This window comes from Mesoplodon mirus, assembly GCF_964341445.2.
Source record: "Mesoplodon mirus genome assembly, chromosome: 17".
Classification (NCBI taxonomy): Eukaryota; Metazoa; Chordata; class Mammalia; order Artiodactyla; family Ziphiidae; genus Mesoplodon; species Mesoplodon mirus.
The window spans coordinates 15,449,865-15,477,373 of record NC_138993.1 but is presented as its reverse complement, the minus strand read 5'-3'; the positions used below and the strand labels follow the sequence as shown (position 1 = coordinate 15,477,373).

The 27,509-nt window shown below is 40.7% G+C and overlaps 2 protein-coding genes across 2 annotated transcripts in view; both read left to right on the top strand.

Moving 5' to 3' along the window:
* THSD1 (thrombospondin type 1 domain containing 1) overlaps positions 1 to 10,366 on the top strand; it is a 65,709-nt gene extending 55,343 nt beyond the window's left edge. Inside the window, exons 6-7 of the transcript XR_014291707.1 lie at positions 6,182 to 6,435; positions 10,267 to 10,366. The gene's annotated coding sequence lies outside the window, so the exon portion shown is untranslated. The remainder of the gene's footprint in view (positions 1 to 6,181; positions 6,436 to 10,266) is intronic.
* The window catches only part of LOC309792390 (phosphatidylinositol 3,4,5-trisphosphate 3-phosphatase TPTE2-like), a 120,532-nt gene that overhangs the window by 26,558 nt on the left and 66,465 nt on the right, over positions 1 to 27,509 (top strand). Inside the window, exon 2 of the mRNA XM_082602008.1 lies at positions 21,696 to 21,787. Within this exon, the coding sequence (XP_082458134.1) occupies positions 21,696 to 21,787 (92 nt within the window). The remainder of the gene's footprint in view (positions 1 to 21,695; positions 21,788 to 27,509) is intronic.

Sequence of the window (27,509 nt, the reverse complement as noted above, 5' to 3'; positions counted from 1 at the left end):
CTTCCCGGACCAGGGCTCAAACCCATGTCCCCTGCATTGGCAGGCGGATTCTTAACCACTGTGCCACCAGTGAAGCCCATACTATTTGCTTTTTAAAATTTATGTACAAGTATGACTTTAATGACAATGATTAATTTAAAATATAAATGCTCTTCATATATAGATATACATATACAGTGCTTGTCACTGGTAAATACTTATTAGTTGGTAATTATTTTTATTGTTTGTGGTGAACTGTAGGTGAGAACTAGGACACACTCAGAGGTTCTCCAGAATTTCTCTAGGAGAGATTCAGAGGCAGCAATCAGATTGACAGGTGGGGGTAGTGGGTTGAATTGTGGTTCCAAAAATATATGCCCCAGTCCTAGCCCACATATCTGTGAATGTGACCTTACATGGAAGTAGGGTCTCTGCAGATGTATAATAATTAAATTAAGGATCTCAAGATGAAATCATTCTGAATTTAAGGTGCACCCTAAATCCAGTGATGAATGGCCTTATAAGGAACAGAAAAGGAGAAGAACAGAGAGATACAGAAGGGAAGGCCATGTGAAGATGAAGGCAGAGACTGGAGTGATGCATCTACAAACCAAGAAACACTAAGAATTGCCAGCAGCCACCAGCTAGGTGAGATGCATGGAACAGACTCTCCCCCAGAGACTCCAGAAGGAATCCACCATTACCAACATCTTGATTTTAGACTTCTGGCTTCCAGAACTGTGAGAGAATAAATTTCTGTTGTTTTAAGGCACTCAGTTTGTGGGAACTTATTACAGTAGACCTAGAAAACTAACTCAGTGGGGTTAGCAGATAGGTCTGGAACTTCATTTGTAGAGCACGCATCTCATTCTTTAGATTGTATATTTTTGGGGAATTTGATGGGGTCAGCGTAGGAGATTATGGGGGTGACTAAAGCCTCCTTATACTGTCCTTTGGCACTGCCACTGGTAGATCCCGGTTGGATGAGTCAATGAAATAAATGTGTTTTATTATTTTTTCCAGCTTTATTGAAATATAATTGACATATAACATTGTATAAGTTTAAGATGTACAAGTGTTGATTTGAAATGCTTATTACAAAATGATTACCACCATGGAATTAGCTAACACCTGCATCACATCACATAATGATCATTTCTTTTTTGTGGTGAGAACATTTGCGATCTACTTTATTAGCAACTGTCAAGTATATAATAGAGTATTATTAACTATAATCACCATGCTCTACCTTAGATCCCCAGAACTTATTCATCCTGTAACTGGTATTTTGTACCCTTTGACCCACACCTCCTTTCCCCACCCACCCCTTCAGCCCCTGGTCATCACCATTCTAGTCTGTTTCTATGAGTTCAGGTTTTTTAGATTTCACATATAAGTGATATCATATACTATCTGTCTTTCTCTGCCTGATCTATTTCACTGTAAAAAAAAATTGTATTTTAAAGTGATTTCAGATGCATTCGTTCATGTTATGAAATGTATTTTGGGGACAGCAACATTTCTACACCACTATGTGGTAAAGGGCTTGAATGTTTCCCTATTTCATCAAAGAGGCAGATGTGAAACCAAGAGAAGAAATAGGTCTCCTCTGAGCCCATCCTTTTAGAAAACTTAATGAGACTGGGCTACAATAAGGTGTCATTCATTGACATTCCACTTCTCTGTTTTAGGACTGGCTTCCTAATACTTGAAATTAAATGAGTAATCTCTTTTTCCATCCTGTTCTTTGCTTTCCTAATTTACCTTTTCTCCTTAGTCTCATTTCTTTTAGCTGTCCTGGCCATACCTTTAATGACTCACAGAAAATTAGCCCACACCAAAAAAATGGTAAACTTAAGATTTCAAAAATAGTGCTTGGAAATTTTCTTGAAATTTTACTCTTTTTTTTTTAACATAGAAATTCATTTGATAGATGCCGTGAGCTCAAATTCTGTTTCCAAATGTCTCAAATAAACCCATGTTTCTCCATCTCTAGCCCGACTAAGGCCATGCCCATCACTCCAAAACTTTGCTTAGGAGATTTGTCTGCTTCTTCCTTTATATACTTCCATCTCCTCCCCTGAAACAATGGACAGTATAAATTGGCCTCCTAAAATCATTAGTTGGATGCACTTATCTTAAGATAAAATCTACCTTTTTTTTTTTTTTTGGCTGAGCAGCTTGTGGGGTCTTAGTTCCTCGGACCCTCGACAGTGAAAGCACAGCGTCCTAACCACTGGACCACCAGGGAATCCCCAAATCTAGCATTCTTAATGCAGCCTACTAAACTCTGCATAATCTGACCCCTGCCATCTTCACAGCCTCATCTACTATTGAGTTGGCCAAAAGGTTCGTTCTGTTTCTTCTGTAAGATGGCTGTAGCAGTGCTTAGTTGTCTTTAACTTCATTCGAAACAGTTTTGTGAGATTGTATTGTGACGGCTGTCACGTCAGCAACATGCATTGAAAAAAACATCAAAATTGGTGAATTTTTGTGTAACCATTTTAATATTGAAGATGGAAGGAAAAAAGCAACATTTTTGGCATATTATGCCTTATTATTCCAAGAAAGGTAAAAACGCAACTGAAACGCAAAAAAAGTTTTGTGCAGTGTATGGAGAAGGTGCTGTGACTGAGCGAACGTGTCAAAAGTGGTTTGCGAAGTTTTGTGCTGGAGATTTCTTGCTGGATGATGTTCCATGGTCAGGTAGACCAGTTGAAGTTGATAGCGATCAAATCGAGACATTAATGGAGAACGATCAATGTTATACCACGCGGGAGGTTGCCGACATACTCAAAATATCCAAATCAAGCGTTGAAAATCATTTGCATCAGCTTGGTTATGTTCATCACTTTGATGTTTGGGCTCCCCATAAGTTAACCAAAAAAAACCTTTCTGACCATGTTTTCGCATGCAATTCTCTACTTCAACATACTGAAAACATTCCGTTTTTAAAACAAATTGTGACGGGTGATGAAAAGTGGATACTGTACAATAATGTGGAACGGAGGAGATCGTGGGGCAAGTGAAATGAACAACCACAAACCACACCAAAGGCCAGTCTTCATCCAAAGAAGGTGATGCTGTGTATATGGTGGGATTGGAAGGGAGTCCTCTATTACGAACTCCTTCCGGAAAACCAAACGATTAATTCCAACAAGTACTGCTCCCCATTAGAACACCTGGAAGCAGCACTCAACGAAAAGCGCCTGGAATTAGTCAACAGAAAACGCATAATCTTCCATCAGGATAATGCAAGACCACATGTTTCTTTGATGAGCAGGCAAAATCTGTTACAGCTTGGCTGGAAAGTTCTGATTCCTCCACTGTATTCACCAGACATTGCGCCTTTGGATTTCAATTTATTTCAGTCTTTACAAAATTCTCTTAATGGAGAAAATTTCAATTCCCAGGAGACTGTAAAAGGCACCCGGCACAGTTCTCTGGTCAAAAAGATTAAAAGTTTTGGGAAGATGGAATTATGAAGTTGCCCGAAAAATGGCAGAAGGTAGTGGAATAAAACAGTGAATACGTTGTTCATTAAAGTTCTTGGTGAAAATGAAAAACGTATCTTTTAGTTTTACTTAAAAACTGAAGGAACTTTTTGGTCCACCCAATACTATTCCCTTCAAATATTATGCTCCAGCCACATAGCTTTCACTTCGCTCCTCTAACACATCAACTATTTTCCTCCTAAGGCCTTTGCATGTGCTGTTCCTTTTACTTAGTATGCTCTTTTCTCCAATCTTTTCTTTCTTCTGTAACTATAGCTACATTTCACTTGCTTTGTTTATAGATTAACTCTAGAAATTAAAAACCAATCAATAACATTTAAGAAATGATTATGTATATGTAAGTCATTATAAAAACAAGTAGTAAGATTGGGCCTATTAAAAAAAAATTCCACTCTTAGGTATTTACCCAAGAGAAATAAAACATATGTCCACAAATGACTTATACTTAAATATTTTTAGGGTTCTATTCATGATAGCACCAAGCTGGAAACAAACCAAATTCTGTCAACAGAAGAATGGACAAACATATTGGGTTATATTTGTGTAGTGGACTACTACTCAACAATAAAAAAGAATAAGCCACTAGTGCATGCAACAACTTGAACCTCCAAAACATTTTATTAAACAAAAGAAGCCAGACATAGAAGAGGATATATTGTATGATTCCATTTATGAAAAGTTCAAGGGCAGGTAAATAAATACTGTAGCAACAGAAATGAGAACAACCATTGTCTTTGGGGGTGTGTGGCGGGGCAGGGAGAGGCATTGGCTTGAAAGAGAGGAAAGGAACTTCTGGGATGGTGGGACTGCTCTGTATCTTGCTTTGAGTAATGGGGTTACACAGGTATACACATTTGTCAAGACAAACTATACACTGAAGATATGTGCATTTTAATGTGTATGAAATACAGTGTAATTAAAGAACAATGCAATCTTATATTTTTGTAATCTAACTGCTCAAAGAGACTTCAATAATCAAGTCCAATGCTTCATTTTATTTTCTTTCTAGCTTCTTTCACCTCTTCTGAATCACACTCAAATGTCATATATGTTAATAATGTGAGAGGTTATCAGGCCTCCCTCCAGATCCATAGACTTATTTTACCCGTGGCATTATGATTCCAGACATCTCATCCCCACACCTACATCAGATCAGAAGTAGCTGAAAAGTACACTGGAAGGCACACTGGTAATAGTGACACCCTGACAAGGAAGGAGAAAAAGAAAAACTAGAAGTATGACCTAAGATGGGACTTCCCTTACTGTTCAGTGGCTAAGACTCCGCGCTTCCACTGCAGGAGCTCTGGGTTTGATCCCTGGTCAGGGAACTAAGATCCCACATGCCAGCATGGCACGGTCAAAAAAAAAAAAAAAAAAAAAGTATGACCTAAGAATCCAAAAAGAGTGTGAACCTGGGATAAATGAAACAAAATCAGACTATGGTATACATTTCCTTAGCCGTAGGGCATCACATTTTATAATATGGTTCATCCGGAAACATTAACTCGTATGCAGTATATTCTATTTTAAAGGCAAAGAAGGGTAAATACACGAACATTTCATAGAGAACAGTTTAAATCATATTTTTTTTTTGGCACACGAAAGGATAAATTTTCAGATAGCCAGATAAATCCAGTCAGGAATGAAAGCCACTCCCTGCTAGAACAAGGACTGGTCGCAAAGGAGCCACCTTTGAGCAGATGGCTACTGTTAAACCACTTGGTGGAGCTCCAGAGGGTCATGTAATCCCAATAAGCTCTGATTTGACACCATTACCGCCAACATGGAATTTCCTGAAGGCTGTAAGGAGGCTGAGAAATGCTGCAAGCATGTGCTTTGTCTGGGCCACATGGTTGTGAAAACTCCATAGGGGAAGACCCATGAAAATGTCGTGCTAGCTCTTCTGAACGTAAATCATTCTAAATGGGCTCGTAGAGCGCTTTCTGAGTAATTTCCACTCTACAGAGATTTGATTGCAGAAAATTTCCGGTAAACTTAAAACTCAATTTCCTATAACACTTAGAAAGTGTACCAAGCTGGGCACTTGTACCAGGGCAAGTGTACCAAGTATTAAAAACACTGGGTTTTTGTTCAATTGAGGGAGGCCCTTGATGAGTAGTAGAACTTTGAAATTTTGGGGAAAAAAAAAAGGTAGATAGATAAAGAAGATGGACATTTCTGATCGTCAGTGACTAAAAACCTTGCTGAACTTGGAAAGTATAAAGAAAGAGGGAATACCTCCTAGTTTGAGGTGTTGTATCCTTGAGTTCAGATTCATGCTTGAATTGGATGCCATGTATCCTCAGGGATGAAGGGCCCACGGGAGAATGAGAAAAGTGAGGGGAATGCTGCTGGAAGGAGAGAACATGGAATGTCCTAGTGGTCAAGAGGAATGCGTGTGTGGGTGTGTGGGAGGATATCAGGGGAAAAGAACACTGCGAAGCTGATTTGTTTTTTAACTGCCAAAGCATTCCTGGGACATTCTTCCTAGATGCTGGGATTAGAGAGGTGGGAACTTTCAACAATATGTTTATCCAAGTACAAGCATTAAAAAAATTTTTTTGGCAGATGTATTTTTTAATTCTAAAAAGAAAATGGTGACATTAAGGCAACTTTGAAACAAAATGACTTCTCATAATTCCACTACTCTTTAACAGCTAATATTCTATTTCTGTGTTTTCTTCTAGACTAAAACTCTCTTTCTTTAGCAATACTTTTGGGCGAGTAAGTTTCCTCTTGGCACGATCTCTATTGAAGCAGCTTCTGACTCCTAACAAGCTGGGAACAATCCTCCAGTCCTGTATCATTCTGCTTTAAATTGGAAACTTGAACTGCAGAGGTGAATTACCTGCAATTATCACTTCATGACTGTTTTTAAGAGTCCCTCTTTCAACATCTGCTGCATGCGGTCTGCGGAAGTAAAGGAAGTCAAGCACTGGGGGTAAGAAAGCAATTCTATAGTTCTCTAGAATGGGTTTAGGGATCATCCATCCTAGCTCTCTGTTTAGTAAGAAAAATGAGGCCCAGAAAGTCCACAGAACTAATAAATGTTGTAACTGAGACTGGACTCAAGCTCTTAAAAAAACAAAACATTTAAATTTTAAATAATTTTAGATTTATAGAAAAAAATTTAAAATAGCACATAGAGAGTTCAAGTCTACCCTCATCCAACTCCCCCTATGTTAACAATTACACAACCATAGTTCAGTTATCAAAACCAGAAAATTAATATTGATATAATACTATTAATTAAACTACACACCTTATTTGAATTTCATCAATTTTCCCTTTAGTATCTTTTGGTCTGTCATTCTGGGATCCAGTCCAGAATCTCACATTTCATTGAATCATTATGTCTCCTTAGTTTCTTCCAATCTGGGAGAGTTACTCAATCTTCGTCTTCCATGACCTTGAAACTTTTGAAGCGTACTGGCCAGGTATTTTGTAGAATGTCTCTCAATTGGGGTTTGTCTGATGCTTCCCCACGATTAGATTGTGGTTGTATATTTTTGGCAAGAACCACACAGAGGGAAAGTGTCCTTCTCAGTGCATTATAAGAGAAAATACACAATGTTGGTATGTCCTATTACTGCTGATATTATCCTTGATCACTTGGTTAAGGTGGTATCGGTCAGGTTTCTCCACTGTCAGCTTACTATTTTTCCCTTTGTAACTGATGAATATCTTAGTGGATATTTAGTGAGACTATGCCAATATCCTAATTTTCCTCAAACTTTCCATCAATGGATCTTGCCTGCAGCAATTATTATTGTGATGTTTACCTAGTAGTGATTTTGTCATAGACAGATGGATAGACATAGATATAGATATGTATGGACTCATGGATATTTATTTAATCCTATGGATCATAACCCCATATTATCCTTATTTACTTTGTTGCTCAAATTGTTCCACCTTTGGCCATTGGGGACTCCTTGAGATTGACTCCTATATCCTTTTGTCAGGCCTCATCATTGTGGGCATTCTGTATTTTCTGACACAAGACTTTCCAGGCTCGATTAGATTCTCCCTACCCCAGCCCTAGAATCAACCACTTCTCTGAGGAACCCTCTGAACCAAGACCTTTTGATATAAACCTCTCATGCCCCTTCCACCAGCTCATGTTATATCTTAAACACTGTTGACTTGAACCCTTTGTACACTTTTCTTGGAAATATACTCTACGGGTAGGTGAAGTTTGTACTGGTTGGGTTTGGTCCAGTCATTCAGCATCGCTTTGTGGTTACTCCCGATGCTTCTCTGTCCACTTTAATTGTCCCACAGGGATGAGCCAGGCATGAGGTGGCAGGAGGCTGAGAAGACAGAAGTGGATTGGAGTGTAGATAAGGGAATAATGTAGATAGAGATGAAGATATGGAGAGGGAGCTTGGGAGACTCAAATATACACATCTAAATTTTTCCTGCTTCACGACTACACAAATAAAACACACACACACACACACACACACACACACACAAATTTCAAAAAAGGAAGTTAGAAATTTTGAAGTTTTAATTTAAGTTTTCTAGCACTTGATCCACTCTGCCTGTGGGGAAGGTGCTCTTTGTGACTTTGGCTTCTCTTTCTTCTCTCTCTTTCTCTCTCACATTGCCTCTAGCAGCTGTCCAGGCTGATTTATAGGGTCATAGCAAGTCGGCTTCTGGCTGAGTCTCACACGCTCATTGAGTATGTGTTATGACACTCCCTGTGTTAGGGGATGGATAAAGTTACCCATATGGATGTTAACCGAAAACAGAGCTAAGTTCGCAGTGGAAATTAAGAGGCACACTGGAAACAGAAACTTGAAAATTCTAGGTTTCTAATCATTTGCATGAAATAATAGGACTTAAAAAACAACTTAGAAAACTATTCCAAATAGATGAATATGTATCATGTTGTAAATACCTGCAGTAAAGCCCATGTTCCATTCCAGGATTCAAGAACACTGAAGGGTAGTGGCTGCAGTTTCTTGGGGTTTGGTATGAGTGTGGGATTGTTTTTCTGCTATATGAATAGTTATTCTATTTTTTTAATTTGTAACTTTCTACAAACGACACTACACTTTTTTCTACATACTTGTCCCTGGGTGTGCGTGTGTGAAGGAGAGAGAGATTGAAAGAGAAGGAGAAGGAGAGAGAGGGAGAAGAAGAGGGAGAGCAAGAGACATGACACACTAGTTTCTTACTTGTACAGGAATTTTAATACATGTCGGCACAAATCTGAGACTGACTCATTTGGCAGGAAGAACAAATTCACACACCAGAGTAAACAGAGAATGAGGTGAGATCTCAAGAATAGGGGAAGGGTGGGGAGGCACTCTACAGTTTAAGATATGGATAGAGGTGCTTTATTAAAATTATTTTCAGTTTCTGATAGTCACGTTGCATTTTTATCCTGACCTCCACAGGACTTGTCTTAAATGATTTAGGAAATTTCATCCTTCCCTCTGATCGCTCAATCCTTTAGCCATTGAGTCCAACATATTCTACCTCTTGTGCATCTTGTAGGCCACATCATCTCCTTTCTGTCCCCACGTGTACTCACTTGGTTCGGGCCTTCACCAAGTGTTGTCTAGACTATTGCTCAAGTTTTCTTTCCATCTTTGAATGTCTCTGAATTATTCACCCCTTAAAACTCATTCCAGGCATTTCTTCCTACCCCATCAGAGCTAGCTGTTTCTTTCTTGAGGCCACCCCTGAACCTTGGGTTAACTCATTCTATCATTCTGCTCCAACTGTATTGTAACTGCCAGTGTATATACTCATTTCCCTACTAGACCAAGGCTGTGGGCTCCTTGAGGACTGGGATTGTGTCTACGTTCCCAATGGGGTTTATTTCTACATCCCCGATGCCTGGCAGTGTTGGGCACACTCGGTGCTTGATAAATGCTTGGTCAGTGAATGAAAAAAATAAACAAATGACCAGGTGAATAAATGAAGGAGTCCACTCAGTTCACCAATGAACTATTTTTAACTAGTAAACTCACCGTCAACCCCAAGCAAATGTTTCTCCCTGGAGCTGACAATTCATAACAAATCATATGATGGAAGATTATATCCTTTAAGATGACATCTGCAGGCAATAGTTTCTCCTCTACAGCTAGCAATCTTCTCAAGATAAGTTATTTTTACTTTTTTGAAGGCATTTGTAATTATTATGCCTCATATCGCCATCTAGTGAAGCAAACTGGTAATACAGCAATTAAGCTATCTATGCATGAATGTGAGAAACACACTTGTGAAAAATCCTTTATAGAAAATGATCCTTCCTTCTCCAGGTTCAAAAACCTTCAATTGTGTCTACTTTGTACTTTCTAGAGTTCAGCAACTTTTTTCTTGCCAAAATAACATTTCTAGATATCTGAATGGTGTCACGCCACTGGAAAATAATGTGGATATATGGAAAACATTTACAGCTATCCTTTGTTTCACGGCCTTTAAATCAAAGAGCCACTGATATTTATTAACACAGAATGTTATTTTAGATATGTTATAGAATAAAATTTTTGTAAGCTATGCAAACAATCCCAGCAATTTAATTTAATTAATATTTATTGAGTGGTTTTTAGTGATCAAAATGTGCTTCAAAGTAAGTATCATTTCACGATGATACCCATCTTTGTAAAGCTTAAAAGTAAATACTATAACAATATAGTGTATTGTTTAAATATCTGTCTTTTTGTTTTTTTTCCTAACATCTTTATTGGAGTATAATTGCTTTACAATGTTGTGTTAGTTTCTGCTGTTGTCTCTCTTTTATCTATCTATCTAGACTGTAAAGAAAAGCAAGGGGGTCATGAACATAAAAACCTTCAGAAGAATGGTCACCTCAATGGAGAGACAAGGGGAATGAATAAGAGGAGAACCCCCAGTAGCTTCCACAGGATTAAAAATGTTTTTGTTCTATGTGAGGTCATGGATTTTTATTTTATTGCTTGCTTCATAATTTAGATGCACATACTTTTGATCCAGTAATGCCACTTTTGAGAATTCTTCTTATAGAAACAAAACACCAGTATACAAGTATATGCATTAAAAAAAAGGGAGAAGAAAGAAAGAAAAAGTAAAATAAAGAAATGAATACAGTTACCACATAAGCTTCACGTATACTCTACTTTTGGACTCATCTAAGTGTGATGCATATTCATTTTTCATAAAAGCAAAATTTGATCATAAATATGATAAGCATTCTCATATGATATGCTTCAATAAAAACTATTTTTTAAAACTTAAAAAAACTTTCAGTGATATTTTAACAAACATAGTTTGTTATAAATAAGTACATATGCATAATTATAGTAAGGTTATTATGCTAATAAAAGAACATTGAATATGACGAAGTGGAGAATGTCTGGTAGCATAAAAAAGAAGTAAATGAATTACAATGCTTTCATATGGGGATTTAAGAGCATTTAAGAACATGTTTTCTAGTAGTTTCTTCAGCCTAAAACTTTAGTATGTTTTGGTAGCTGTTCCTCCAACAATATTTTATCTTATTTATTTAATTTTTAATTTTTAAGGTTTTTATATATCTTTATTTTTATTGAGGTATAGTTGGTATACAATATTATAGGAGTTTCAGGTGTACAACATAGTGATTCAATTTTTAAAGGTTATACTCCATTTATAATTATTATAAAATATGGGTTATATTCCCTGTGTTGTACAATATATCCTTGTAGCTTATTCATTTTATACATAGTAGTATGTACCTCTCATTGCCCCTCCCCACTTCTTTCTCCCCACTGGTAACCACTAGTTTGTTCTCTATATCTGTGGGTCTATTTCTTTTGTGTTATGTTCACCAGTTTGTTTTATGTTTTAGATTCCACATATAAGTGATATCACATAATATTTGTCTTTCTCTGTCTGACTTGTCTCACTAAGCATAATATTCTCCAAGTCCATCCATGTTGCTGCAAATGGCAAAATTCCATTTTTTTTCTTTTATGGCTGAGTAGTATTCCATTGTATATATGTGCCATATCTTCTCTCTCCATTCATCTGTTGAGGGACACTTAGGATGCTTCATATCTTGGCTATTATAAATAATGCTCCTATGGACATTGGGATGCATGTATCTTTTTGAGTTAGTGGTTGTTTTTTTCTTTTTTTTTTTTTTGTCTTCTTTGGATATACACCCAGGAGTGGAATTTCTGGATCATATTGTAGTTCTATTTTTGAATGTGGCGTAAATTCAAATTTCAGCATGAGAGTACAGTTGATTACAAAACACTGGGGAAGATTATCAAAATTAAAATTATTAATGTTTTTAAATCCAGTGCCAGCAGAGACAGACTGATTTGCTTGCTGGTTCACTCTGCCACCCCTATAGATTTTTCCAAGTTTATCTTTTCAACGAAATATATAGCCAGTTTGAGTGCCTGGATTTATGTGTAGGTCTCATTGAGCTGCCCACTTTGTCAGGTTCAGATCCTGTTACTTGGTTAACCAACAAAACTCTATATTCCCAGGAATATGTCAGAGCTTTTCAAAGTCCTCTCTTGACATCTTATTTCACAGCTTTTTTGTTTTTTCAAAGCATTATGGTTAGCCTATTGTTTTCCCCAGCTCCTATCTACCACTCCAGTCAGCCACAAGGTTGACCAACAAAGCTCTAGATTTTCGTTTTTGGCAAACTTCCAGGGCATTCCTTGTTTCTGTGTTGGTTTATCACTTTAGTTTCAGTGCTAAAGTGTGTGAGTGTGTGTGTGTGTGATGATTTAGTACTTCCCTTACTTTCTTGTGAATTTAGCAATGTATTTAAAAGTACATTTGGAAGTAATATCAGTAAAACTGGCAGAGACCTCCAAAAACTCTTCCCTTCATAAAAGCAAAAGAACACTGGCAAAAATGCTCAGAATCAACTTTTTCAGAACTCTGGAAACTAACCAAAGTCTTACAGCAATCTGCAGAGCATTTATTCAAGAACATAGGCTGAATTTTGATGAGAACGGTGAGCTTTGGGGTCCTCTAACTTGCCCTATTCCTAGTCACACCCTCCTCAGCTCCATAGGAGCCTTGAAAACCAACATCCTGCAATCCCGGTGTTGACCTAAAATAGACTGCCAGCTATTTCTTCAGCAAAAATGGGTTTATTTGGGGTCAGCAGAAATGTGCAATTCAGGGTCTGCAACCATGGCGAGCCATTTGCAAGTTCCCACACAGCAAGGGAAAGATCACTTTTTGTAGAGTAGAAATGGAAGCTGGGAGGGCTGTAGTGAGAAAAAAAAAAAAAAATCCATGCTTTTCACTGGTTGAGTCCTTGCCAGGAAAGGAAAGGAGGTCTTTCTTCTTCTTATTGGGCATGAGAGCGCCCCCTTCTGGTCTCCTGACTATTTAATTGAGGTTTCTGTTTATTAATTCTTTACCTTTTCCCCTTTTGATCAAGCTCTTTCTCTGAAAGCATCACTGATCAAGAGTCAGGTTTTCCAGTTTCAGTGGCTTTTTATCCCTCAGTGCCAGGAAGGACCTTTCCTGGGGGTAGTGTCTCATGTGGGAGAGAAAGTGTACAGATTGGAAACCTACTGAGGTTACACTGGAGTAACAAGGAGGGATGGGAGAGAGCGCTCTCAAGCACTCTTTTCTTTAATTTATTTTTTTTATTGATAGATTTTTTTTATTGTATCATGTTTTTTACATCTTTATTGGAGTTTAATTGCTTTGCAATGTTGTATTAGTTTCTGCTGTATAACAAAGTGAATCAGCTATATGTAGACATATGTCCCCATATCCCCTCCCTCTTGCATCTCCCTCCCATCCTCCCTCAAGCACTTGTAATCTAAAGGTTATATGTTATCAAGATCATAGACATTGGACAGCCTCTGAAGCATTACATCATCATCAAAGGTTTCGTGACAAACTTCCAACAGCCCTGGTTTGGATATCTTTACTTCCAGGTCACCAGATGATGTACAGGTCCAGTTGGGGGTTGGTGCTTTCTTTAGGTGTGTCATGTGAATCTAAGAGTCTATACCGAAGAGTCTGGTGGCACAAGGATTGGTTAGTAGTACCTGATAGGAGCCTTTTCAGAGAGGTTAAATGGAGTCTTTCTGGAAGTATCTTTTCCAATTCAAGAAATCTCCAGCTTATAAGTTGTGACGCTCGAGATCTTCATCTCCCAAGAGTGCACTGTGAAAAGATGGCTCTACCAAAACATGGTTATTTTTAATAGAAGCAATTAGGCCTTTGTAATATTGGTGTATCTCTCCTTTTGTGGGTCAAAAGAGGCAAGAGCCAGTGCATTGGGCATCCTGTGACTATTTCAAAGGGTGAGAGTTTATGAGTTCCAGTAGGGGTGAATCTAAGGTTGACAAGGATCAACAGCAATGCTGGTGGCCAAGATGTTTGGAGGGCCTCTCCAAGACTCAGGTTTTGCCAATTGAGTCTTAATAATGTCATTAGTGCTTTTGACTAAACCAGAGGATTGAGGGCGGCAAGTGCAGAGAAAGTGTTGTAAACCTGGCCAAACAGCACAGACTTGTTGAAGTATCTGACAAGTAAAATGGGTTCCTCGATCACTCTGAAGTTTGAGGAGTTCCCCAGATAGGAATAACCTTTTCCAGAAGGACTTTAGCCACAGAAGAGGCAGTAGCGTGTCTGCAAGGGAAAGCTTCAGTCCAGAGTGAAAACATGCAGACCGTGACTAAAACGTATTTATATGCATGAGACAGAGGAAGTTGTATGGAATCCGTCTGTCAGATCCCAAAGCGTCCGTTAGGCAGTTTCAAATGCCCAGGAGCAGTACAAACAGGCTTCTGTGAGTTACATTTAGGACAAGTGGGACAACTGACTTAGGCACTTTTGTGGTCTTGTTAATGTTTCCCCGCCAATATTGATTCATGAAGGCTATCATTTTGTCAGTAGACCAATGGTTTAAAGCATGAACTGTGGTGAGGGGTGGGAATTTGAGAGTCTCTCGCAGGACTGGGTTGTTATTTGGTCCAAACCAGAACTTTCTCTTTTTATCAAACCAACAGTTCTTGAATTTCCACTCTTGTTTTTCCTTTTCTGAGGCCGATTTTTGGGCTTCTCTAGCCAGTTTTTCTAAGTTATCGTTTGTGGAAATATCCCTTTTGATCATGACAGAGGTTTGACTGCTGTTGGTTGCTTTAAGGACAGCATGCCTTGAAGTAATGTCAGTAAGATGATTTCCTTTAGCTTCCAGAAAGTCAAGTTTAGAAGGCCCTGGAATCTTAATGATAGCTAAAGCAAGCAAGTAAAATTATTGCACCCAATAATTCCTAAACATACGGGGCTTTTATTTGCACTGGAGTTGAGGACGTCACATTGCTTACACGACATTCTGAAATCATGAGCTGTTCGGAAAGCATATTTACTATCGGTATAAATATTGGCAGTTTTGCTCTTGGCTAAAGTGCAGGCCTGTGTAAGAGCATATAGTTCAGCCTCTTGGGTCAACGTAGCCATAGGTAAGTGTGCTGCCGCAACAACATCAGAAGGAGTTGCACGAGCATACTCAGCACAATATTTGCCATTGTCACCGCTTAAATAAGAACCATCAGTGAGCCATGAGAAGTCAGTGTTACCCAAAGGAATTGCCTGCAGATCATCACGAGGAGTCAGGAGGTGGTCCATCAGCATTAAGCAGTCAGGAGGGACTGTGTCGGGGACGGAGGGGAGAACAGCAGCAGGGTTAAGTTTACTACAATGTAAAAGGGTCACGTGAGGAGAGTTAATGAAAGGACTTCATAGGAAGTGAGCGACTGACTGAGAAATGTTGAGTATGATGAGAATTCAGGAGGGCTTTTACTGCATGAGGTGCCAAAGTGGTTAAAGGGGATCCCACAATGATATTCTCAGTGGTCTTAACCAAAAGGGCAGTGGCTGTAAGGCAAGAGGGGGTATCCCAGTGTCACAGGGTCCGGTTGCTGGCTATCATAGCCTATGGGTGAGTGGTGGGCCCTGTGTTTTTGAGTGAGTACCCCAAGGGCATTGCATTACTTTTCTTATAGAAAAAGGACAAAGGCAATCTGATCATTGGGGTGCCCAAGGGCAGATGGGTTCATCAAACTCTCCTATAACGCCTTAAAGGCTACGTTATGTGGTTTTTCCCATAAAATTGGGTCAGGGTTGTTATTATCTAGTCAAACATACTAAAGAGGTTAGGCTATAAGAAGGAAATTCGGAATCTAATTTTAGCAATAACCGACTAGCTTTGGTGCTTTTAGTTTGGGGTTTGAGGAAACTTAGGACATCATGAAATCTATCTGGATCTGGGTGCAGCCCTTGTTCTGATAGTAGATGCCCTAAATATCTAAACTGGGTTTGGGCAAACTGTAATTTTCCTTGCTGACCTTATGTCCCTTTAAGGCTAAAAGCTTTAGCGGGTGGCTGCTGTCTTCCTGTGAAGGGGCTTGAGAAGGAGAGCAGAGAAGCAGATCATCCACATATTCCAACAAAGTGGAACCTCTAGGGAATTTTTTATCATCAAGATCAGCCTTCAGGATTTGTAAGAAGTAAGCAGAAGTCTCAGTAAACTCTGAAATATTACTGTGCAGGTGAATTTTTTTTTCTTCCCAAGTGAGGGGGAAAAGGTATTGGCTAGTTTCATCAACTGGAATACTAAAGAATGCACTGCATAAATCAATTTCAGTAAAGAATGTGCTTCCTGTAGGAATGGATGTTAGCAATATATGAGGGTTAAGAAGAACAGGGTGGGGCTTCCCTGGTGATGCAGTGGGTGAGAGTCCGCCTGCCGATGCAGGGGACGCAAGTTCGTGCCCCGGTCCGGGAAGATCCCACATGCCGCTGAGCGGCTGGGCCCGTGAGCCATGGCCACTGAGCCTGCGCGTCCAGAGCCTGTGCTCCGCAACGGGAGAGGCCACAGCAGTGAGAAGCCCGTGTACCGCAAAAAAAAAGAACAACAGGGTGTTCAGGGATAACAATGTTGTTTCTTGTTCAGAAGTCCTAGACAAACCCCGACCCTTGCCCTTAGGTTTCCTCACAAGGGCAATAGGAGTATTACAGGGATTAGTAAAAGGGATAATGAGACCTTGAGCCTGTAATCTTCTATTATGGGCTTTATGCCTTGAAGGGCTTCTTTACTTATACGCTCTTGATTAATTCTGGGAAGTGGTTTTGAGGGGTCTATCTGAATCTTCATGGGAGGTGCACTGTGAATTTTGTCAATATCAGTGGAGATTTTGCCTGTAAGGAGGGTGGTGGCTGATTCAATAGGGACAAATGATTAGTGTTTCCAGGATCAGCTGTAGACAGAGCAAATAAAATATGTCACAGGGTCATTTAGTTCATCTGATTGGCTGCTTTGATGCCTACTGTTAAATTCTAGAATTTTTCCCCCCAGAATTCCCTGGTGGTCCTGTGGTTAAGACTCGGGCTTTCCCTGCCGTGGACCTGGGTTTGATCCCTGGTCGGGGAACTCAGATCCCACCAGCCACAGTGTGGCCAAAAAAGAAAAAAAAAAAAAAAAAAAAAGAATTATTCCCCCCTTCTGAGAGAAGGAAATTCGGGCATGATACTCTAGGGGTGAAGGAACTAAGGGGAAAAGGGTGTGTGTCTCTCAAAGGGCCTAAACAAAAGGAAATAGGTTCAGAGACAGAAGCATCTTGAGGTTCATTAGAGGTCCCTACTGTTTGAACTGTTCTAGTACTCCAAGGCAGGGGCTACTTTATAGTAGTGGGGTTGATAACCAAGAGTGTGAATCTGATGTCAGTTAGGACTGGCAGAGATTCAGCCCCAATCTGGAGAAATGTTTCTCCAAGCCAGTTAGAGAGAGGATTGGGAAAAGCCCCTGTAGTTCCTCAGAGCTCCCTCATTGAGAATTGAGAGCCTGTTCAAAGGCTGTTTAGAGGGCTGCAGGTGCCTGAAGAGCTTACATTTCCAAGTCTCTTTTCCAATGTCTCTGCAATAATAACAGAAACTAGGAGGGTTTTGCTTTTCAGTCGCTGGAGTTGAAGATTAAGAATTTTGGTGGTCTTCCTTTTAGGTGACTCATCTAGCATTCAAGAGAGCTAGATTAACTAAATTTGGAGTGGACATAGTTTCCTATTTCATCCTGGTCCTTTTTACTAGAAGGAAAAGGTCCTGGTTTAGCCTGTAAATAAATATAGAGTTAAAAGCTACCTGAGTGGAATCAACATGTGAAGGAAGATCAGAATTTTCATTTAAAATAATCTGAAATTGACCGTAATACTCATGAACAGGCTCATCAGATTTTTGTGTGCAAGGCTGAATTGTGTTCCAATCAACAGGCTTTGGAAAAGCCCTAGAAATTGCCCTATGAAGCCACCTAGCGATCGTTGAGCCTGATCATATAAATTAGCAGGCTGGTTTGGAAACTGAAGGTAATCATCCGTTAGATCCATTACACCTGTAATGATCAAGGTCCCTTTAATTGTTTTTACAAAAACGTGCAGGTCCTCGAGTAGCCTAAACAATAAGAGGTTTGCCTGAGTTGTTTTTCAGGAGCTTGGAGTCAGCTGTGTCCAGTTTGAGCTCCAGCTGGTTAAGACTGGTTAAGACCACCGACCCTCCGACTGAGCATGCTCGGTGACCTTGTGACATCGGAAGGCAGGAAAACGTCATCAGAGCGTGATAATACCAGTATTCTGAGCATGCGTACTGGGAAGAAGCCGGTAGGTTAGGTGTATCAACGGAGAAAGAAGGTCACCTCACCTTTTGCTTATCTCCAGTTAGCTTTCCCCATGCTCCCCACGCCTTAGTTGTATCCCATAAATACCCCTAGCTCCCGGGCCGTTGAGGAGGTGGAGCTCAGACTTGTTCTCCTGTCTTCTCGCTTGGCTGCCTTGTGAGTAAACCCCTTCGCTGCTACAAACTTTGGCGTCTCAGCATTTGGTGGCTTGCTGCGTGTTGGGCAAAGAAACCTGGTTCGGGAACGGTTTTCCAGTTGTATTTCTCGGTACCTTTTAGGCTTTTCCCAATTAGCAGTCTTTATTCAGTGTTGGGGCTGGCCTTTGCCGACCGGCATATGGAGTAGCTGATACAAGTCAGAGAAAGCAGGCTGATAAGTTGAGTATCAATATTAAATTCCTCAGCAAGTCTGTGAGGCTCTTCCGTTACTTTGGGAAAAATCTGTGACGATGGCTCTAAGTTCAGCTTTAGCTCAGAGAGTAGAAGAAATGAAGGGTTTAGTCTCTGGATCCTCAGTAGGCTTAATTTTAAAGGGACAGGTTCTGAAAAGTTGAGAGGAAAACGGGAGGGGGGAGAGTGTAAGAGGAAAAGGGAAGTTAGCCAGGAGAGTTAGTGTGGGAGACGTGAGGGTATAGAGGAGGGGTAGACGGCAGAGAAGGGAAGAGATGGTGCCAGAGGCCCGAGCACAAGGAGCCGAGGGAGAGAGGCAAGATGGGGCCAGAAGCCATTGTCTCTTTCTTGAATGGTAACCACTGGGCGATTTAGCGGTTCTGGGCACCTGAGGGACTCTCTAATCACTGGCTGACCATTATGCTGACCAAGCTGACTTCAGTAGTCATGCTGTACAAAGAATAGAGTTCAGAAAGGTCACTTAACAAACAAAAAACAACAGTAGACCCTGGAGAAAGGGAAAAATCTGATTTCTAGTTACATTATATTAGAAGTCCAGTTCTCAACAAAAATGTCAAACATATAAAGAAACAAGGGCTGTGCTCTTCTGAAGAGTTTCTGAGTCTTTTTTCCGTCCTCTTATCTGAGACAGGAAGGCTGGAGGGGGCTGGGGTTATCTTACTGCCCTTCCCCAAGGTCAGATAAGGCTCTGGTAAACTAGGTTTCTTGAGGGCAGGTTTTTCTCACAGAAAGTAGGATGCTCTGGGCATATTTCAGAATGGTCTGGCCTTGAGGTCATCAACCTGACACTGAAGTCAGTGACCATGTTTTATTCATTTCTGTAACTTGCCAAGTGCTTTACAGACATAATACTAAGTAAATATGGCTTTAATCTTTTTTCCATGTCTTCACCTGACCATTTATTCAGCTTCATCACATGTACCAACACAGATGTGCAACTGGTATTTTATTCCTCTTTTGGGGGTAATTTTTATATTGTAATTTCCATACAAAAATTCTAATGTTTCACCTATGTTTTAAAAACTTTTTGGGGGGAATTCCCCGATGGTCCAGTGGTTAGGACTCAGCGCTTCAGTGCCGTGGCTGGGGTTCAATCCCTGGTCAGGGAACTAAGATCCTGCAAGCCGCGGTGCGGCCAAAAAAAAAAAAAAAAGTTGAAATTTAAAAACGTTTTTTTCCATATTTGTTTTCATTTGTTTGGTATTAGTTTACACCTTTCAGATTTACTCAGGAAAATGGGTGTGTTTTTAATTTACAACTAATACTTGATTGTTTCTTCTCAATCCTATGAATTGATACCTTGAGTAAAATGATTTTGTTTCCTCCTCATTCCTGTATCAACCTTGCTTATTTTACTTAAAGTTAATATTAGGCAGAAAATATTCAGCCCTCTGGTCATTCTCTCCAGCCCATAGGGGAAGCCAAAAGCTCAATGTAACCTTTTTTAGAATGAGAATATGTAACAAGCATCCCCTCCATTAGATGCAAAAGAGAAAGTAACAGGGGAGACAGTCCGCCCTGGGATGATTATCCTGGGCTCTTTGACCTTCATACCCCACCCCTGCCCTTAAGGAGAACAGCGTCTGTTTTTAAGCCCTTGCAGCCTGGAACGAAATTCATGGTATTCCCCACTCTGGTACATCTCCGGACCACCTGGAATCTGTTGTTTAGTGTTGCTATGGACACGGAGTTGTTATTCTAGCGTTGGCTTGCTAGCAGCACCAGGTAATGACCTAGAGTGGAGGCCTCTGCCAAGGACGTCCCATCCCATCCTCTGCCGTTTATGTCGGCTGATGTGGCCCTTTGACCCTCACATTGTGAGAAGAGTATAACGTTTTAGAGGCACAGCTGGAGGGTGTGGGGAGGAGGGACAGGAAGGGGGTCTTCGGACCGCGTAGGCAGGAAGGTTTGCCTTGTGCTCCGCTGTGCGGAGCCCTGATTAACGCTCCTCTTCCCTCCCGCTGACTCTGCAGAGCCCCGTCAGCATCAGGGCACTGGGACATGGGACATGGGACCTGGAGGGGGAGGGGGCACTAGGCCGATGTAGGACCAACTAGCGGTAACTTTGTGGCTGGCCAGGAACTGGGCCGAGATTTCACTTAACGGATTTGATTTGGGGAAATTAAAAAGACGAAAGAATGGAAAAGAAAGAAGGAAAAAGGCATTATCCTGAAAGGCAGCGGGAGAGAGAACAGCTGCCAGGATCTTGAGGAAAGTTTGATCCCGCCTAGGAAAGGCTGTACCCGACTCACAAAATGCTCCCCACTGCCCCACAGCCCCTTCCAGAGGCAGCGCCTCTGCCTTTGCTAAAGCAGCCTTGCCTGCAGGTAAGTGGGTCTAGGGCTTGCAGGGAGGGGGCCTAAGAACCCGACTGTGCCATGGCCACCCTGGGTCTCGGGTCCACCTCGGCCCTGGAACCCAGGCGGTACCTCCCAGCTTTGGGCTTCCTACTCCCACTGTGCATGAGCTGGTATGTCTCAAAGGTATGGGATTCACAGGTGGCTGGGCCCCAAGCCCAAAACTCAGAATCAACATTTATGCCCAAACTGGTCTGTTTTTGAAAAAAAAAAAAATTTGTTTTCTATTTCTTTTCAAATTTCTCTCCTTGCCCGGAATTTAGGGGCCGGTGGCACATTTCTGCCTGTCTCACGTGGACATAGTATTACTGCTTGTTAACTTGGCCATCTACTTGGCAATGTGTTACTTTCCAGTGATTTCCACTTTTCATCCATGAAATCTGCTCTATGAAATGCTGAGGGTCACATCTCTTAGCTTTGCCAATTCTCTCATTTATTCTGCAGAGAATACTTCAGGATGGAAATATCATAAGTCACTATGATGATGTAAAATTGGTTTGAAATGGGTTTTGTTTGGCTTCCTGGGTCCTGTCTAGCAAGTGGGTAATCTTTAAAGAGTCCTGTGCTTGAGCTAAGCTTAAATTTTATTGAACACACAGAAAATGTTTTTCTCTATTTCTTGAGCTAAAATGCATGTTTCACAGGATTGATAAAATTGCACAGTATTGCAGATTTTATGTTTGTGGATTCAAGACTTTGGAAATGCTGATCCATATGTGTGACTTTCTAATTGGGGGGATATCATATGTGTTTTAAACGTATCGAACATATAATGCATACATGCTTTTCTTTTTCTTAGATTAAATGCAGATTAAATTCAAGAATAAAACAAACCATGCCGAGATTAAAGAAGAATTCTTTATATGCCTGGTTCGTGCATCAAAAAAATAAGTAAGTGATAAGATTCAAATTTCCTGAATTTTAAGCATAATTCTCAGCCTTGGTTAACAGAATGGGGAAAACACGTGTACCTTCTTTTATAATAAATGTAAGCTGTATGCAAATGAAATTAGCAAACTCAAAATTTAAAGACCTTGTTTTATGCCTGTAATTCCCTTAAATACCACAGGTTAGGCAGTATGTCAGTAATAGTATGCGTGGTCCCTTTGAACTTGTCCTTTAGCAGTGCTGGTTGCCCTAATGGAGGATGATCTGTCCATGGGTGGTGACTATTTTCCAGGGACGGCCACTACAAGGGCTCCAGTTGTCACATCTCCGTCAACACCTGAAATGTTGCTAATTACCACAGTGAAGGTCACAAATGCATTTTTATTAGTGAGATTAGTGGTTTACAAATCGGCATGATGGATATTAGAAATACAAAAATATTCAAGATCTGTGAACTGGTGAAAATAAATAATAGTAACTATCTCAAGGAATGTAACGAGGACCAATTGAAGTAGTATTTGTGAAGCATCAGCACAATGCCTGGCCCTTAGTAAAGACCATTTAAATGTTTGTAAGGTGAAAGATCACTTTGTGATATTTCTTTAATTTTGGAAAATTTATCCTTATTTTTTTTCAGCTTTTTCTTTTCCATTTTTTTCTCATTTATCCTCAGATGTCTATAATCCAGATGTAAGATTTTATGCTCCATATCAATTGGCTTTTCTTTGGTATGTTCTCCCTCTATATTCCTTTTTTTTTTTTAAATAAATAAATTTATTTTTGGCTGTGTTGGGTCTTCGTTGCTGCACGTGGGCTTTCTCTAGTTGTGGCGACCAGGGGCTACTCTTTGTTGTGGTGTGTGGGCTTCTCATTGCGGTGGCTTCGCTTGTTGCGGAGCACAGGCTCTAGGCACACGGGCTTCAGTAGTTGTGGCACGCGGGCTCAGTAGTTGTGGCTCTTGGGCTCTAGAGTGCAGGCTCAGTAGTTGTGGCACACAGGCTTAGTTGCTCCGCAGCATGTGGGGTCTTCCTGGACCAGGGCTCGACCCGTGTCCCCTGCATTGGCAGGCGGATTCTTAACCACTGTGCCACCAGGGAAGCCCTCTCTATTCTTTTCTACTATTTTCTGGGAGAGTTTCTCAATCTCATCTTCCAACTCTAATTTGCTTTTCACATGTACCCAAACTACTCTTTATCCCATGAAGGGATTCTTTATTTCAACAATTATACTTTTACACTGAAGATTTCCTCTTGGGTTTTTTCCTTATGGTTTCTTATTCTCATTTCATATTACTAACATCTTCTCATGTATCATTAAGTGTGCTTCTCATGTGTGTATTTAAAAATCTTACTACAGTAATCAAGACAGTATGGTACTGACACAAAAACAGAAATACAGAATAATGGAACAGGATAGAAAGCCCAGAGATAAACCCACGCACCTATGGTCACCTAATCTATGACAGAGGAGGCTAGAATATACAGTGGAGCAAAGACAGCCTCTTCAATAAGTGGTGCTGGGACAACTGGACAGCTACATGTAAAAGAATGAAATTAGAACACTCCCTGACACCATACACAAAAAAACCCTCAAAGTGGATTAAAGAGCTAAATGTAAGGCCAGGCACTATCAAACTCTTAGAGGAAAACATAGGAAGAACAACACACTTTGACGTAAATCACAGCAAGATCTTTTTTGACCCACCTCCTAAAGTAATGAGCATAAAAAGAAAAATAAACAAATGGGACCTAATGAAACTTAAAAGCTTTTGCACAGCAAAGAAAACCATAAACAGAACAAAAAGACAACCCTCAGGATGGGAGAAAATACTTGCAAATGAAGCAAACAACAGAGGATTCATCTCCAAAATATACAAGCAACTCATGAAGCTCAATATCAAAAACAAACAAACAATCCAATCCAAAACTGGGCAGAAGACCTAAACAGACATTTCTCTAAAGAAGACATACAGATGTTTTGTTCATATCTGTTTGCTCTTTAATTCTTCTAGGTCTTTGTTAAACATTTCTTGCATCTTCTCAGTCTTTGCCTCCATTCTTTTTCCGAGGTCCTGGATCATCTTCACTATCATTATTCTGAATTCTTTTTCTGGAAGGTTGCCTATCTCCACTTCATTTAGTTGTTTTTCTGGGGTTTTATCTTGTTCCTTCATGTGGTACATAGCCCTGTGCCTTTTCATTTTGTCTATCTTTCTCTGACCATGGTTTTCATTCCCTAGGCTGCAGGACTGTGGTCCTTCTTGCTTCTGCTGTCTGCCTTCTAGTGGATGAGGCTATCTAAGAGGCTTGTGCAAGCTTCCTAATGGGAGGGACTGGTGGTGGGTAGAGCTGGGTGTTGCTCTGGTGGGCAGAGGTCAGTAAAACTTTACTCTGCTTGTCTGCTGATGGGTGGGGCTGAGTTCCCTCCCTGTTGATTGTTTGGCCTGAGGCGATCCAGTACTGGAGGCCACAGGCTCTTTGGTGGGGCTAATGGTGGGCTCCAGGAGGGCTCATGCTAAGGAGTACTTCCCAGAACTTCTGCTGCCAGTGTCCTTGTCCCCACGGTGAGCCACAGCCACCCCCTTCCTCTGCAGGAGACCCTCCAACACTAGCAGGTAGGTCTGGTTCAGTCTCTATGGGGTCCTTCCCCTGGGTCCCGATGTGCACACTACTTTGTGTGTGCCCTCCAAGAGTGGAGTCTATTTTTCCCTCAGCCCTGTCGAAGTCCTGCAGTCAAATCCCACTAGCCTTCAAAGTCTGATTCTCTAGGAATTCCTCCTCCCATTGCCGGACCCCCAGGTTTGGAAGCCTGATGTGGGGCTCAGAAACTTCACTCCAGTGGGTGGACTTCTGCGGTATAAGTATTCTCCAGTTTGTGAGTCACCCACCCAGCCGTTACGGGATTTAATTTTATTGTGATTGCACCCCTCCTACCGTCTCATTGTGGCTTCTCGTTTGTCTTTGGATGTGGGGTATGTTTTTTGGTGAGTTCCAGTGTCTTTCTGTGGATGGTTGTTCAGCAGTTAGTTGTGATTCTGATGTTCTCGCAAGAGGGAGTCATTTTGTTTACTTTTGATTCAGTGATTAGTTAGGAACTGACATTTCTATAAAGAAGACATACAGGTGGCCAAGAGGCACATGAAAAGCTGCTCAACATCACTAATTATTAGAGAAATGCAAATCAAAACCACAGCGAGGTATCACACCGGTCAGAATGGCCATCATCAAAAAATCTACCAACAATAAATGCTGGAGAGGGTGTGGAGAAAAGGGAACCCTCTTGCACTGTTGGTGGGAATGTAAATTGATACAGCCACTATGGAGAACAATATGGAGATTCCTTAAAAAACTACAAATAGAACTACCATATGACCCAGCAATTCCACTACTGGACATATACCCATAGAAAACCATAATTCAAAAAGACACGTGCACCCCAATGTTCATTGCAGCACTATTTATAATAGCCAAGATATGGAAGCAACCTAAGTGTCCATCAGCAGAGGAATGGATAAAGAAAATGTAGAACATATGCAGTGGAATATTACTCAGCCATGAAAAGGAACGAAATTGGTCATTTGTAGAGACATAGATGGACCTAGAGACTGTCATACAGATTGAAGTAAGTCAGAAGGAGAAAAACAAATACTGTATTTTAACGCATACATGTGGAATCTGAAAAAATTGGTGTAGACAATCTTATTACAAAGCAGAAATAGAGACACAGACGTAGAGAACAAACATATGGATACCAAGGGGGAAAGCGGGGGTGGGATGAATTGGGAGACTGGATTGACATATGTACACTATTGATACTATGTATAAAGAAGATAACTAACAAGAACCTACTGTATAGCCCTGGGAACTCAGTGCTCTATGGTGACCTAAATGAGAAGGAAATCCAAAAAAGAGGGGCTATATGTATACATATAGCTGATTCACTTTGCTGTACAGTAGAAACTAACCCAATATTGTAAAGCAACTATACTCCAATAAAAATTTCTTTTAATTAGAAAAAATACCTTAGTCATTGTGTTGCAATTTTTCTGCTTCAGATGGTATATGATGTTCAGTTTGTTGTATTTTTCAGGAGTCGTACTCCTCAGGTATCTATTTTGACTTGTGAGTTCACATTCCTTGTGCACATTGGCCCCTCTGTCTTGTAACTTGTATTAGGAAAGAGCTGAAGGTTGGGGACCGTCTCAGCATAATTATTAATAGCGCATTCTTGTCACTTTCAAAAGTATCCTGGCTTGGATGACCTATTATAATGTCGCTGTTGTTGAAAGCTAAGATCCAGGGTGTGTTTTCCTCAGTAAGTTTAACATGAGTGGAGGTGATGAGCCTGGGCACAGAGAGTCTCAGGAACCATGAAACACTGTGACCAGGCAAATCCTCTGATCAGGGTATGTCACCTTTCAGCTCCTGGGCGAGGCAGCGTTGGGGGAGGCAGTCACCCTAGGTTGTCACCTGGGGCTTTGGAGATGGGGCGTGGACGAGTGAAGGCCCAAGGATTGCTCTTCAGCCCTTTCCTGTTTTCATCAGCTAACCTAATGCTACCCTAACTTTATCCTAACTACGTCTGGGTAGTTGCTACTGGCTTCTACTGAGGAGGCACTTATTGTCTCCAAGCAACTCAAGGGAAAGGCAAGAACCGAACTTAAAATTTCCCCTCCTCTTGAGTCCCTCCAGGCTGCCCTTGGCAGCCCTTTTCCTCAGTCTGTCCACCAGTCAAGGGTCGACACTTTTTTTTTTAAATTTATTTATTTTATTTTTGGCTGCATTGGGTCTTTGTCGCTGCACGCGGGCTTTCTCTAGTGGTAGCAAGTGGGGACTACTTTTTGTCACAGTGCACAGGCTTCTCATTGCGGTGGCTTCTCTTGTTGCAGAGCACGGGCTCTAGGTGCGTGGGCTTCAGTAGTTGTGGTGCGTGGGCTCAGTAGTTGTGGCTCGTAGGCTCTAGAGCGCAGGCTCAGTAGTTGTGGCTCACGGGCTTAGCTGCTCTGCACCATGTGGGATCTTCCCGGACCAGGGCTTGAACCCGTGTCCCCTGCATTGGCAGGCGGATTCTTAACCACTGCGCCACCAGGGAAGCCCAAGGGTCGACTCTTTAGAGTCTTCGAGGTTTGTGTTATTTCTTGGAATCCATACTTCCATTCGTCTTCTATAGTTTTGGGAGGAAGGCTATTATCTCATGTTGGATAGGAACCCAAGATTTCCCAGGGAATTACTCTGAGAATCTTGAAGTGTTTTTGAAATTTAAAATATGTATCAGTTTATGTTGTTTTCCTGTACTGATTTTTTGAGGCATAACATTTGATGAAGAAGGCAGGCTGCCTAAACACTAATAATATTTGTGAAATGGTGAATATTCAGGATGATCTTATGAAGTTGACGGATGCAAAGTGCATTTTTATGTGTCTTATTTTACAGATGAGGAAATTGAATTGTAGAGAGATTAAATTATCCAAACCAGTGATTTGGTGGTGGGAAGTCTTGGTTTTGGATAATATAACCAAATATCTTTTTGAAATAAATCCAGAGAAAAATAAAAAGGAATCATTCTAAACATGCTCTACTTCTAGTTCAGAAAAAAAATTTAAAATATTATACAGGCCATCCTTGATCTACCTACCTGTTTCTTCTCTACTGAATGATGACCAGTGACTAGTCCTTGACGTTTGAATATTCGTTGTTCTGGCATTTTCTTTCTTTCTTTTTTTTTT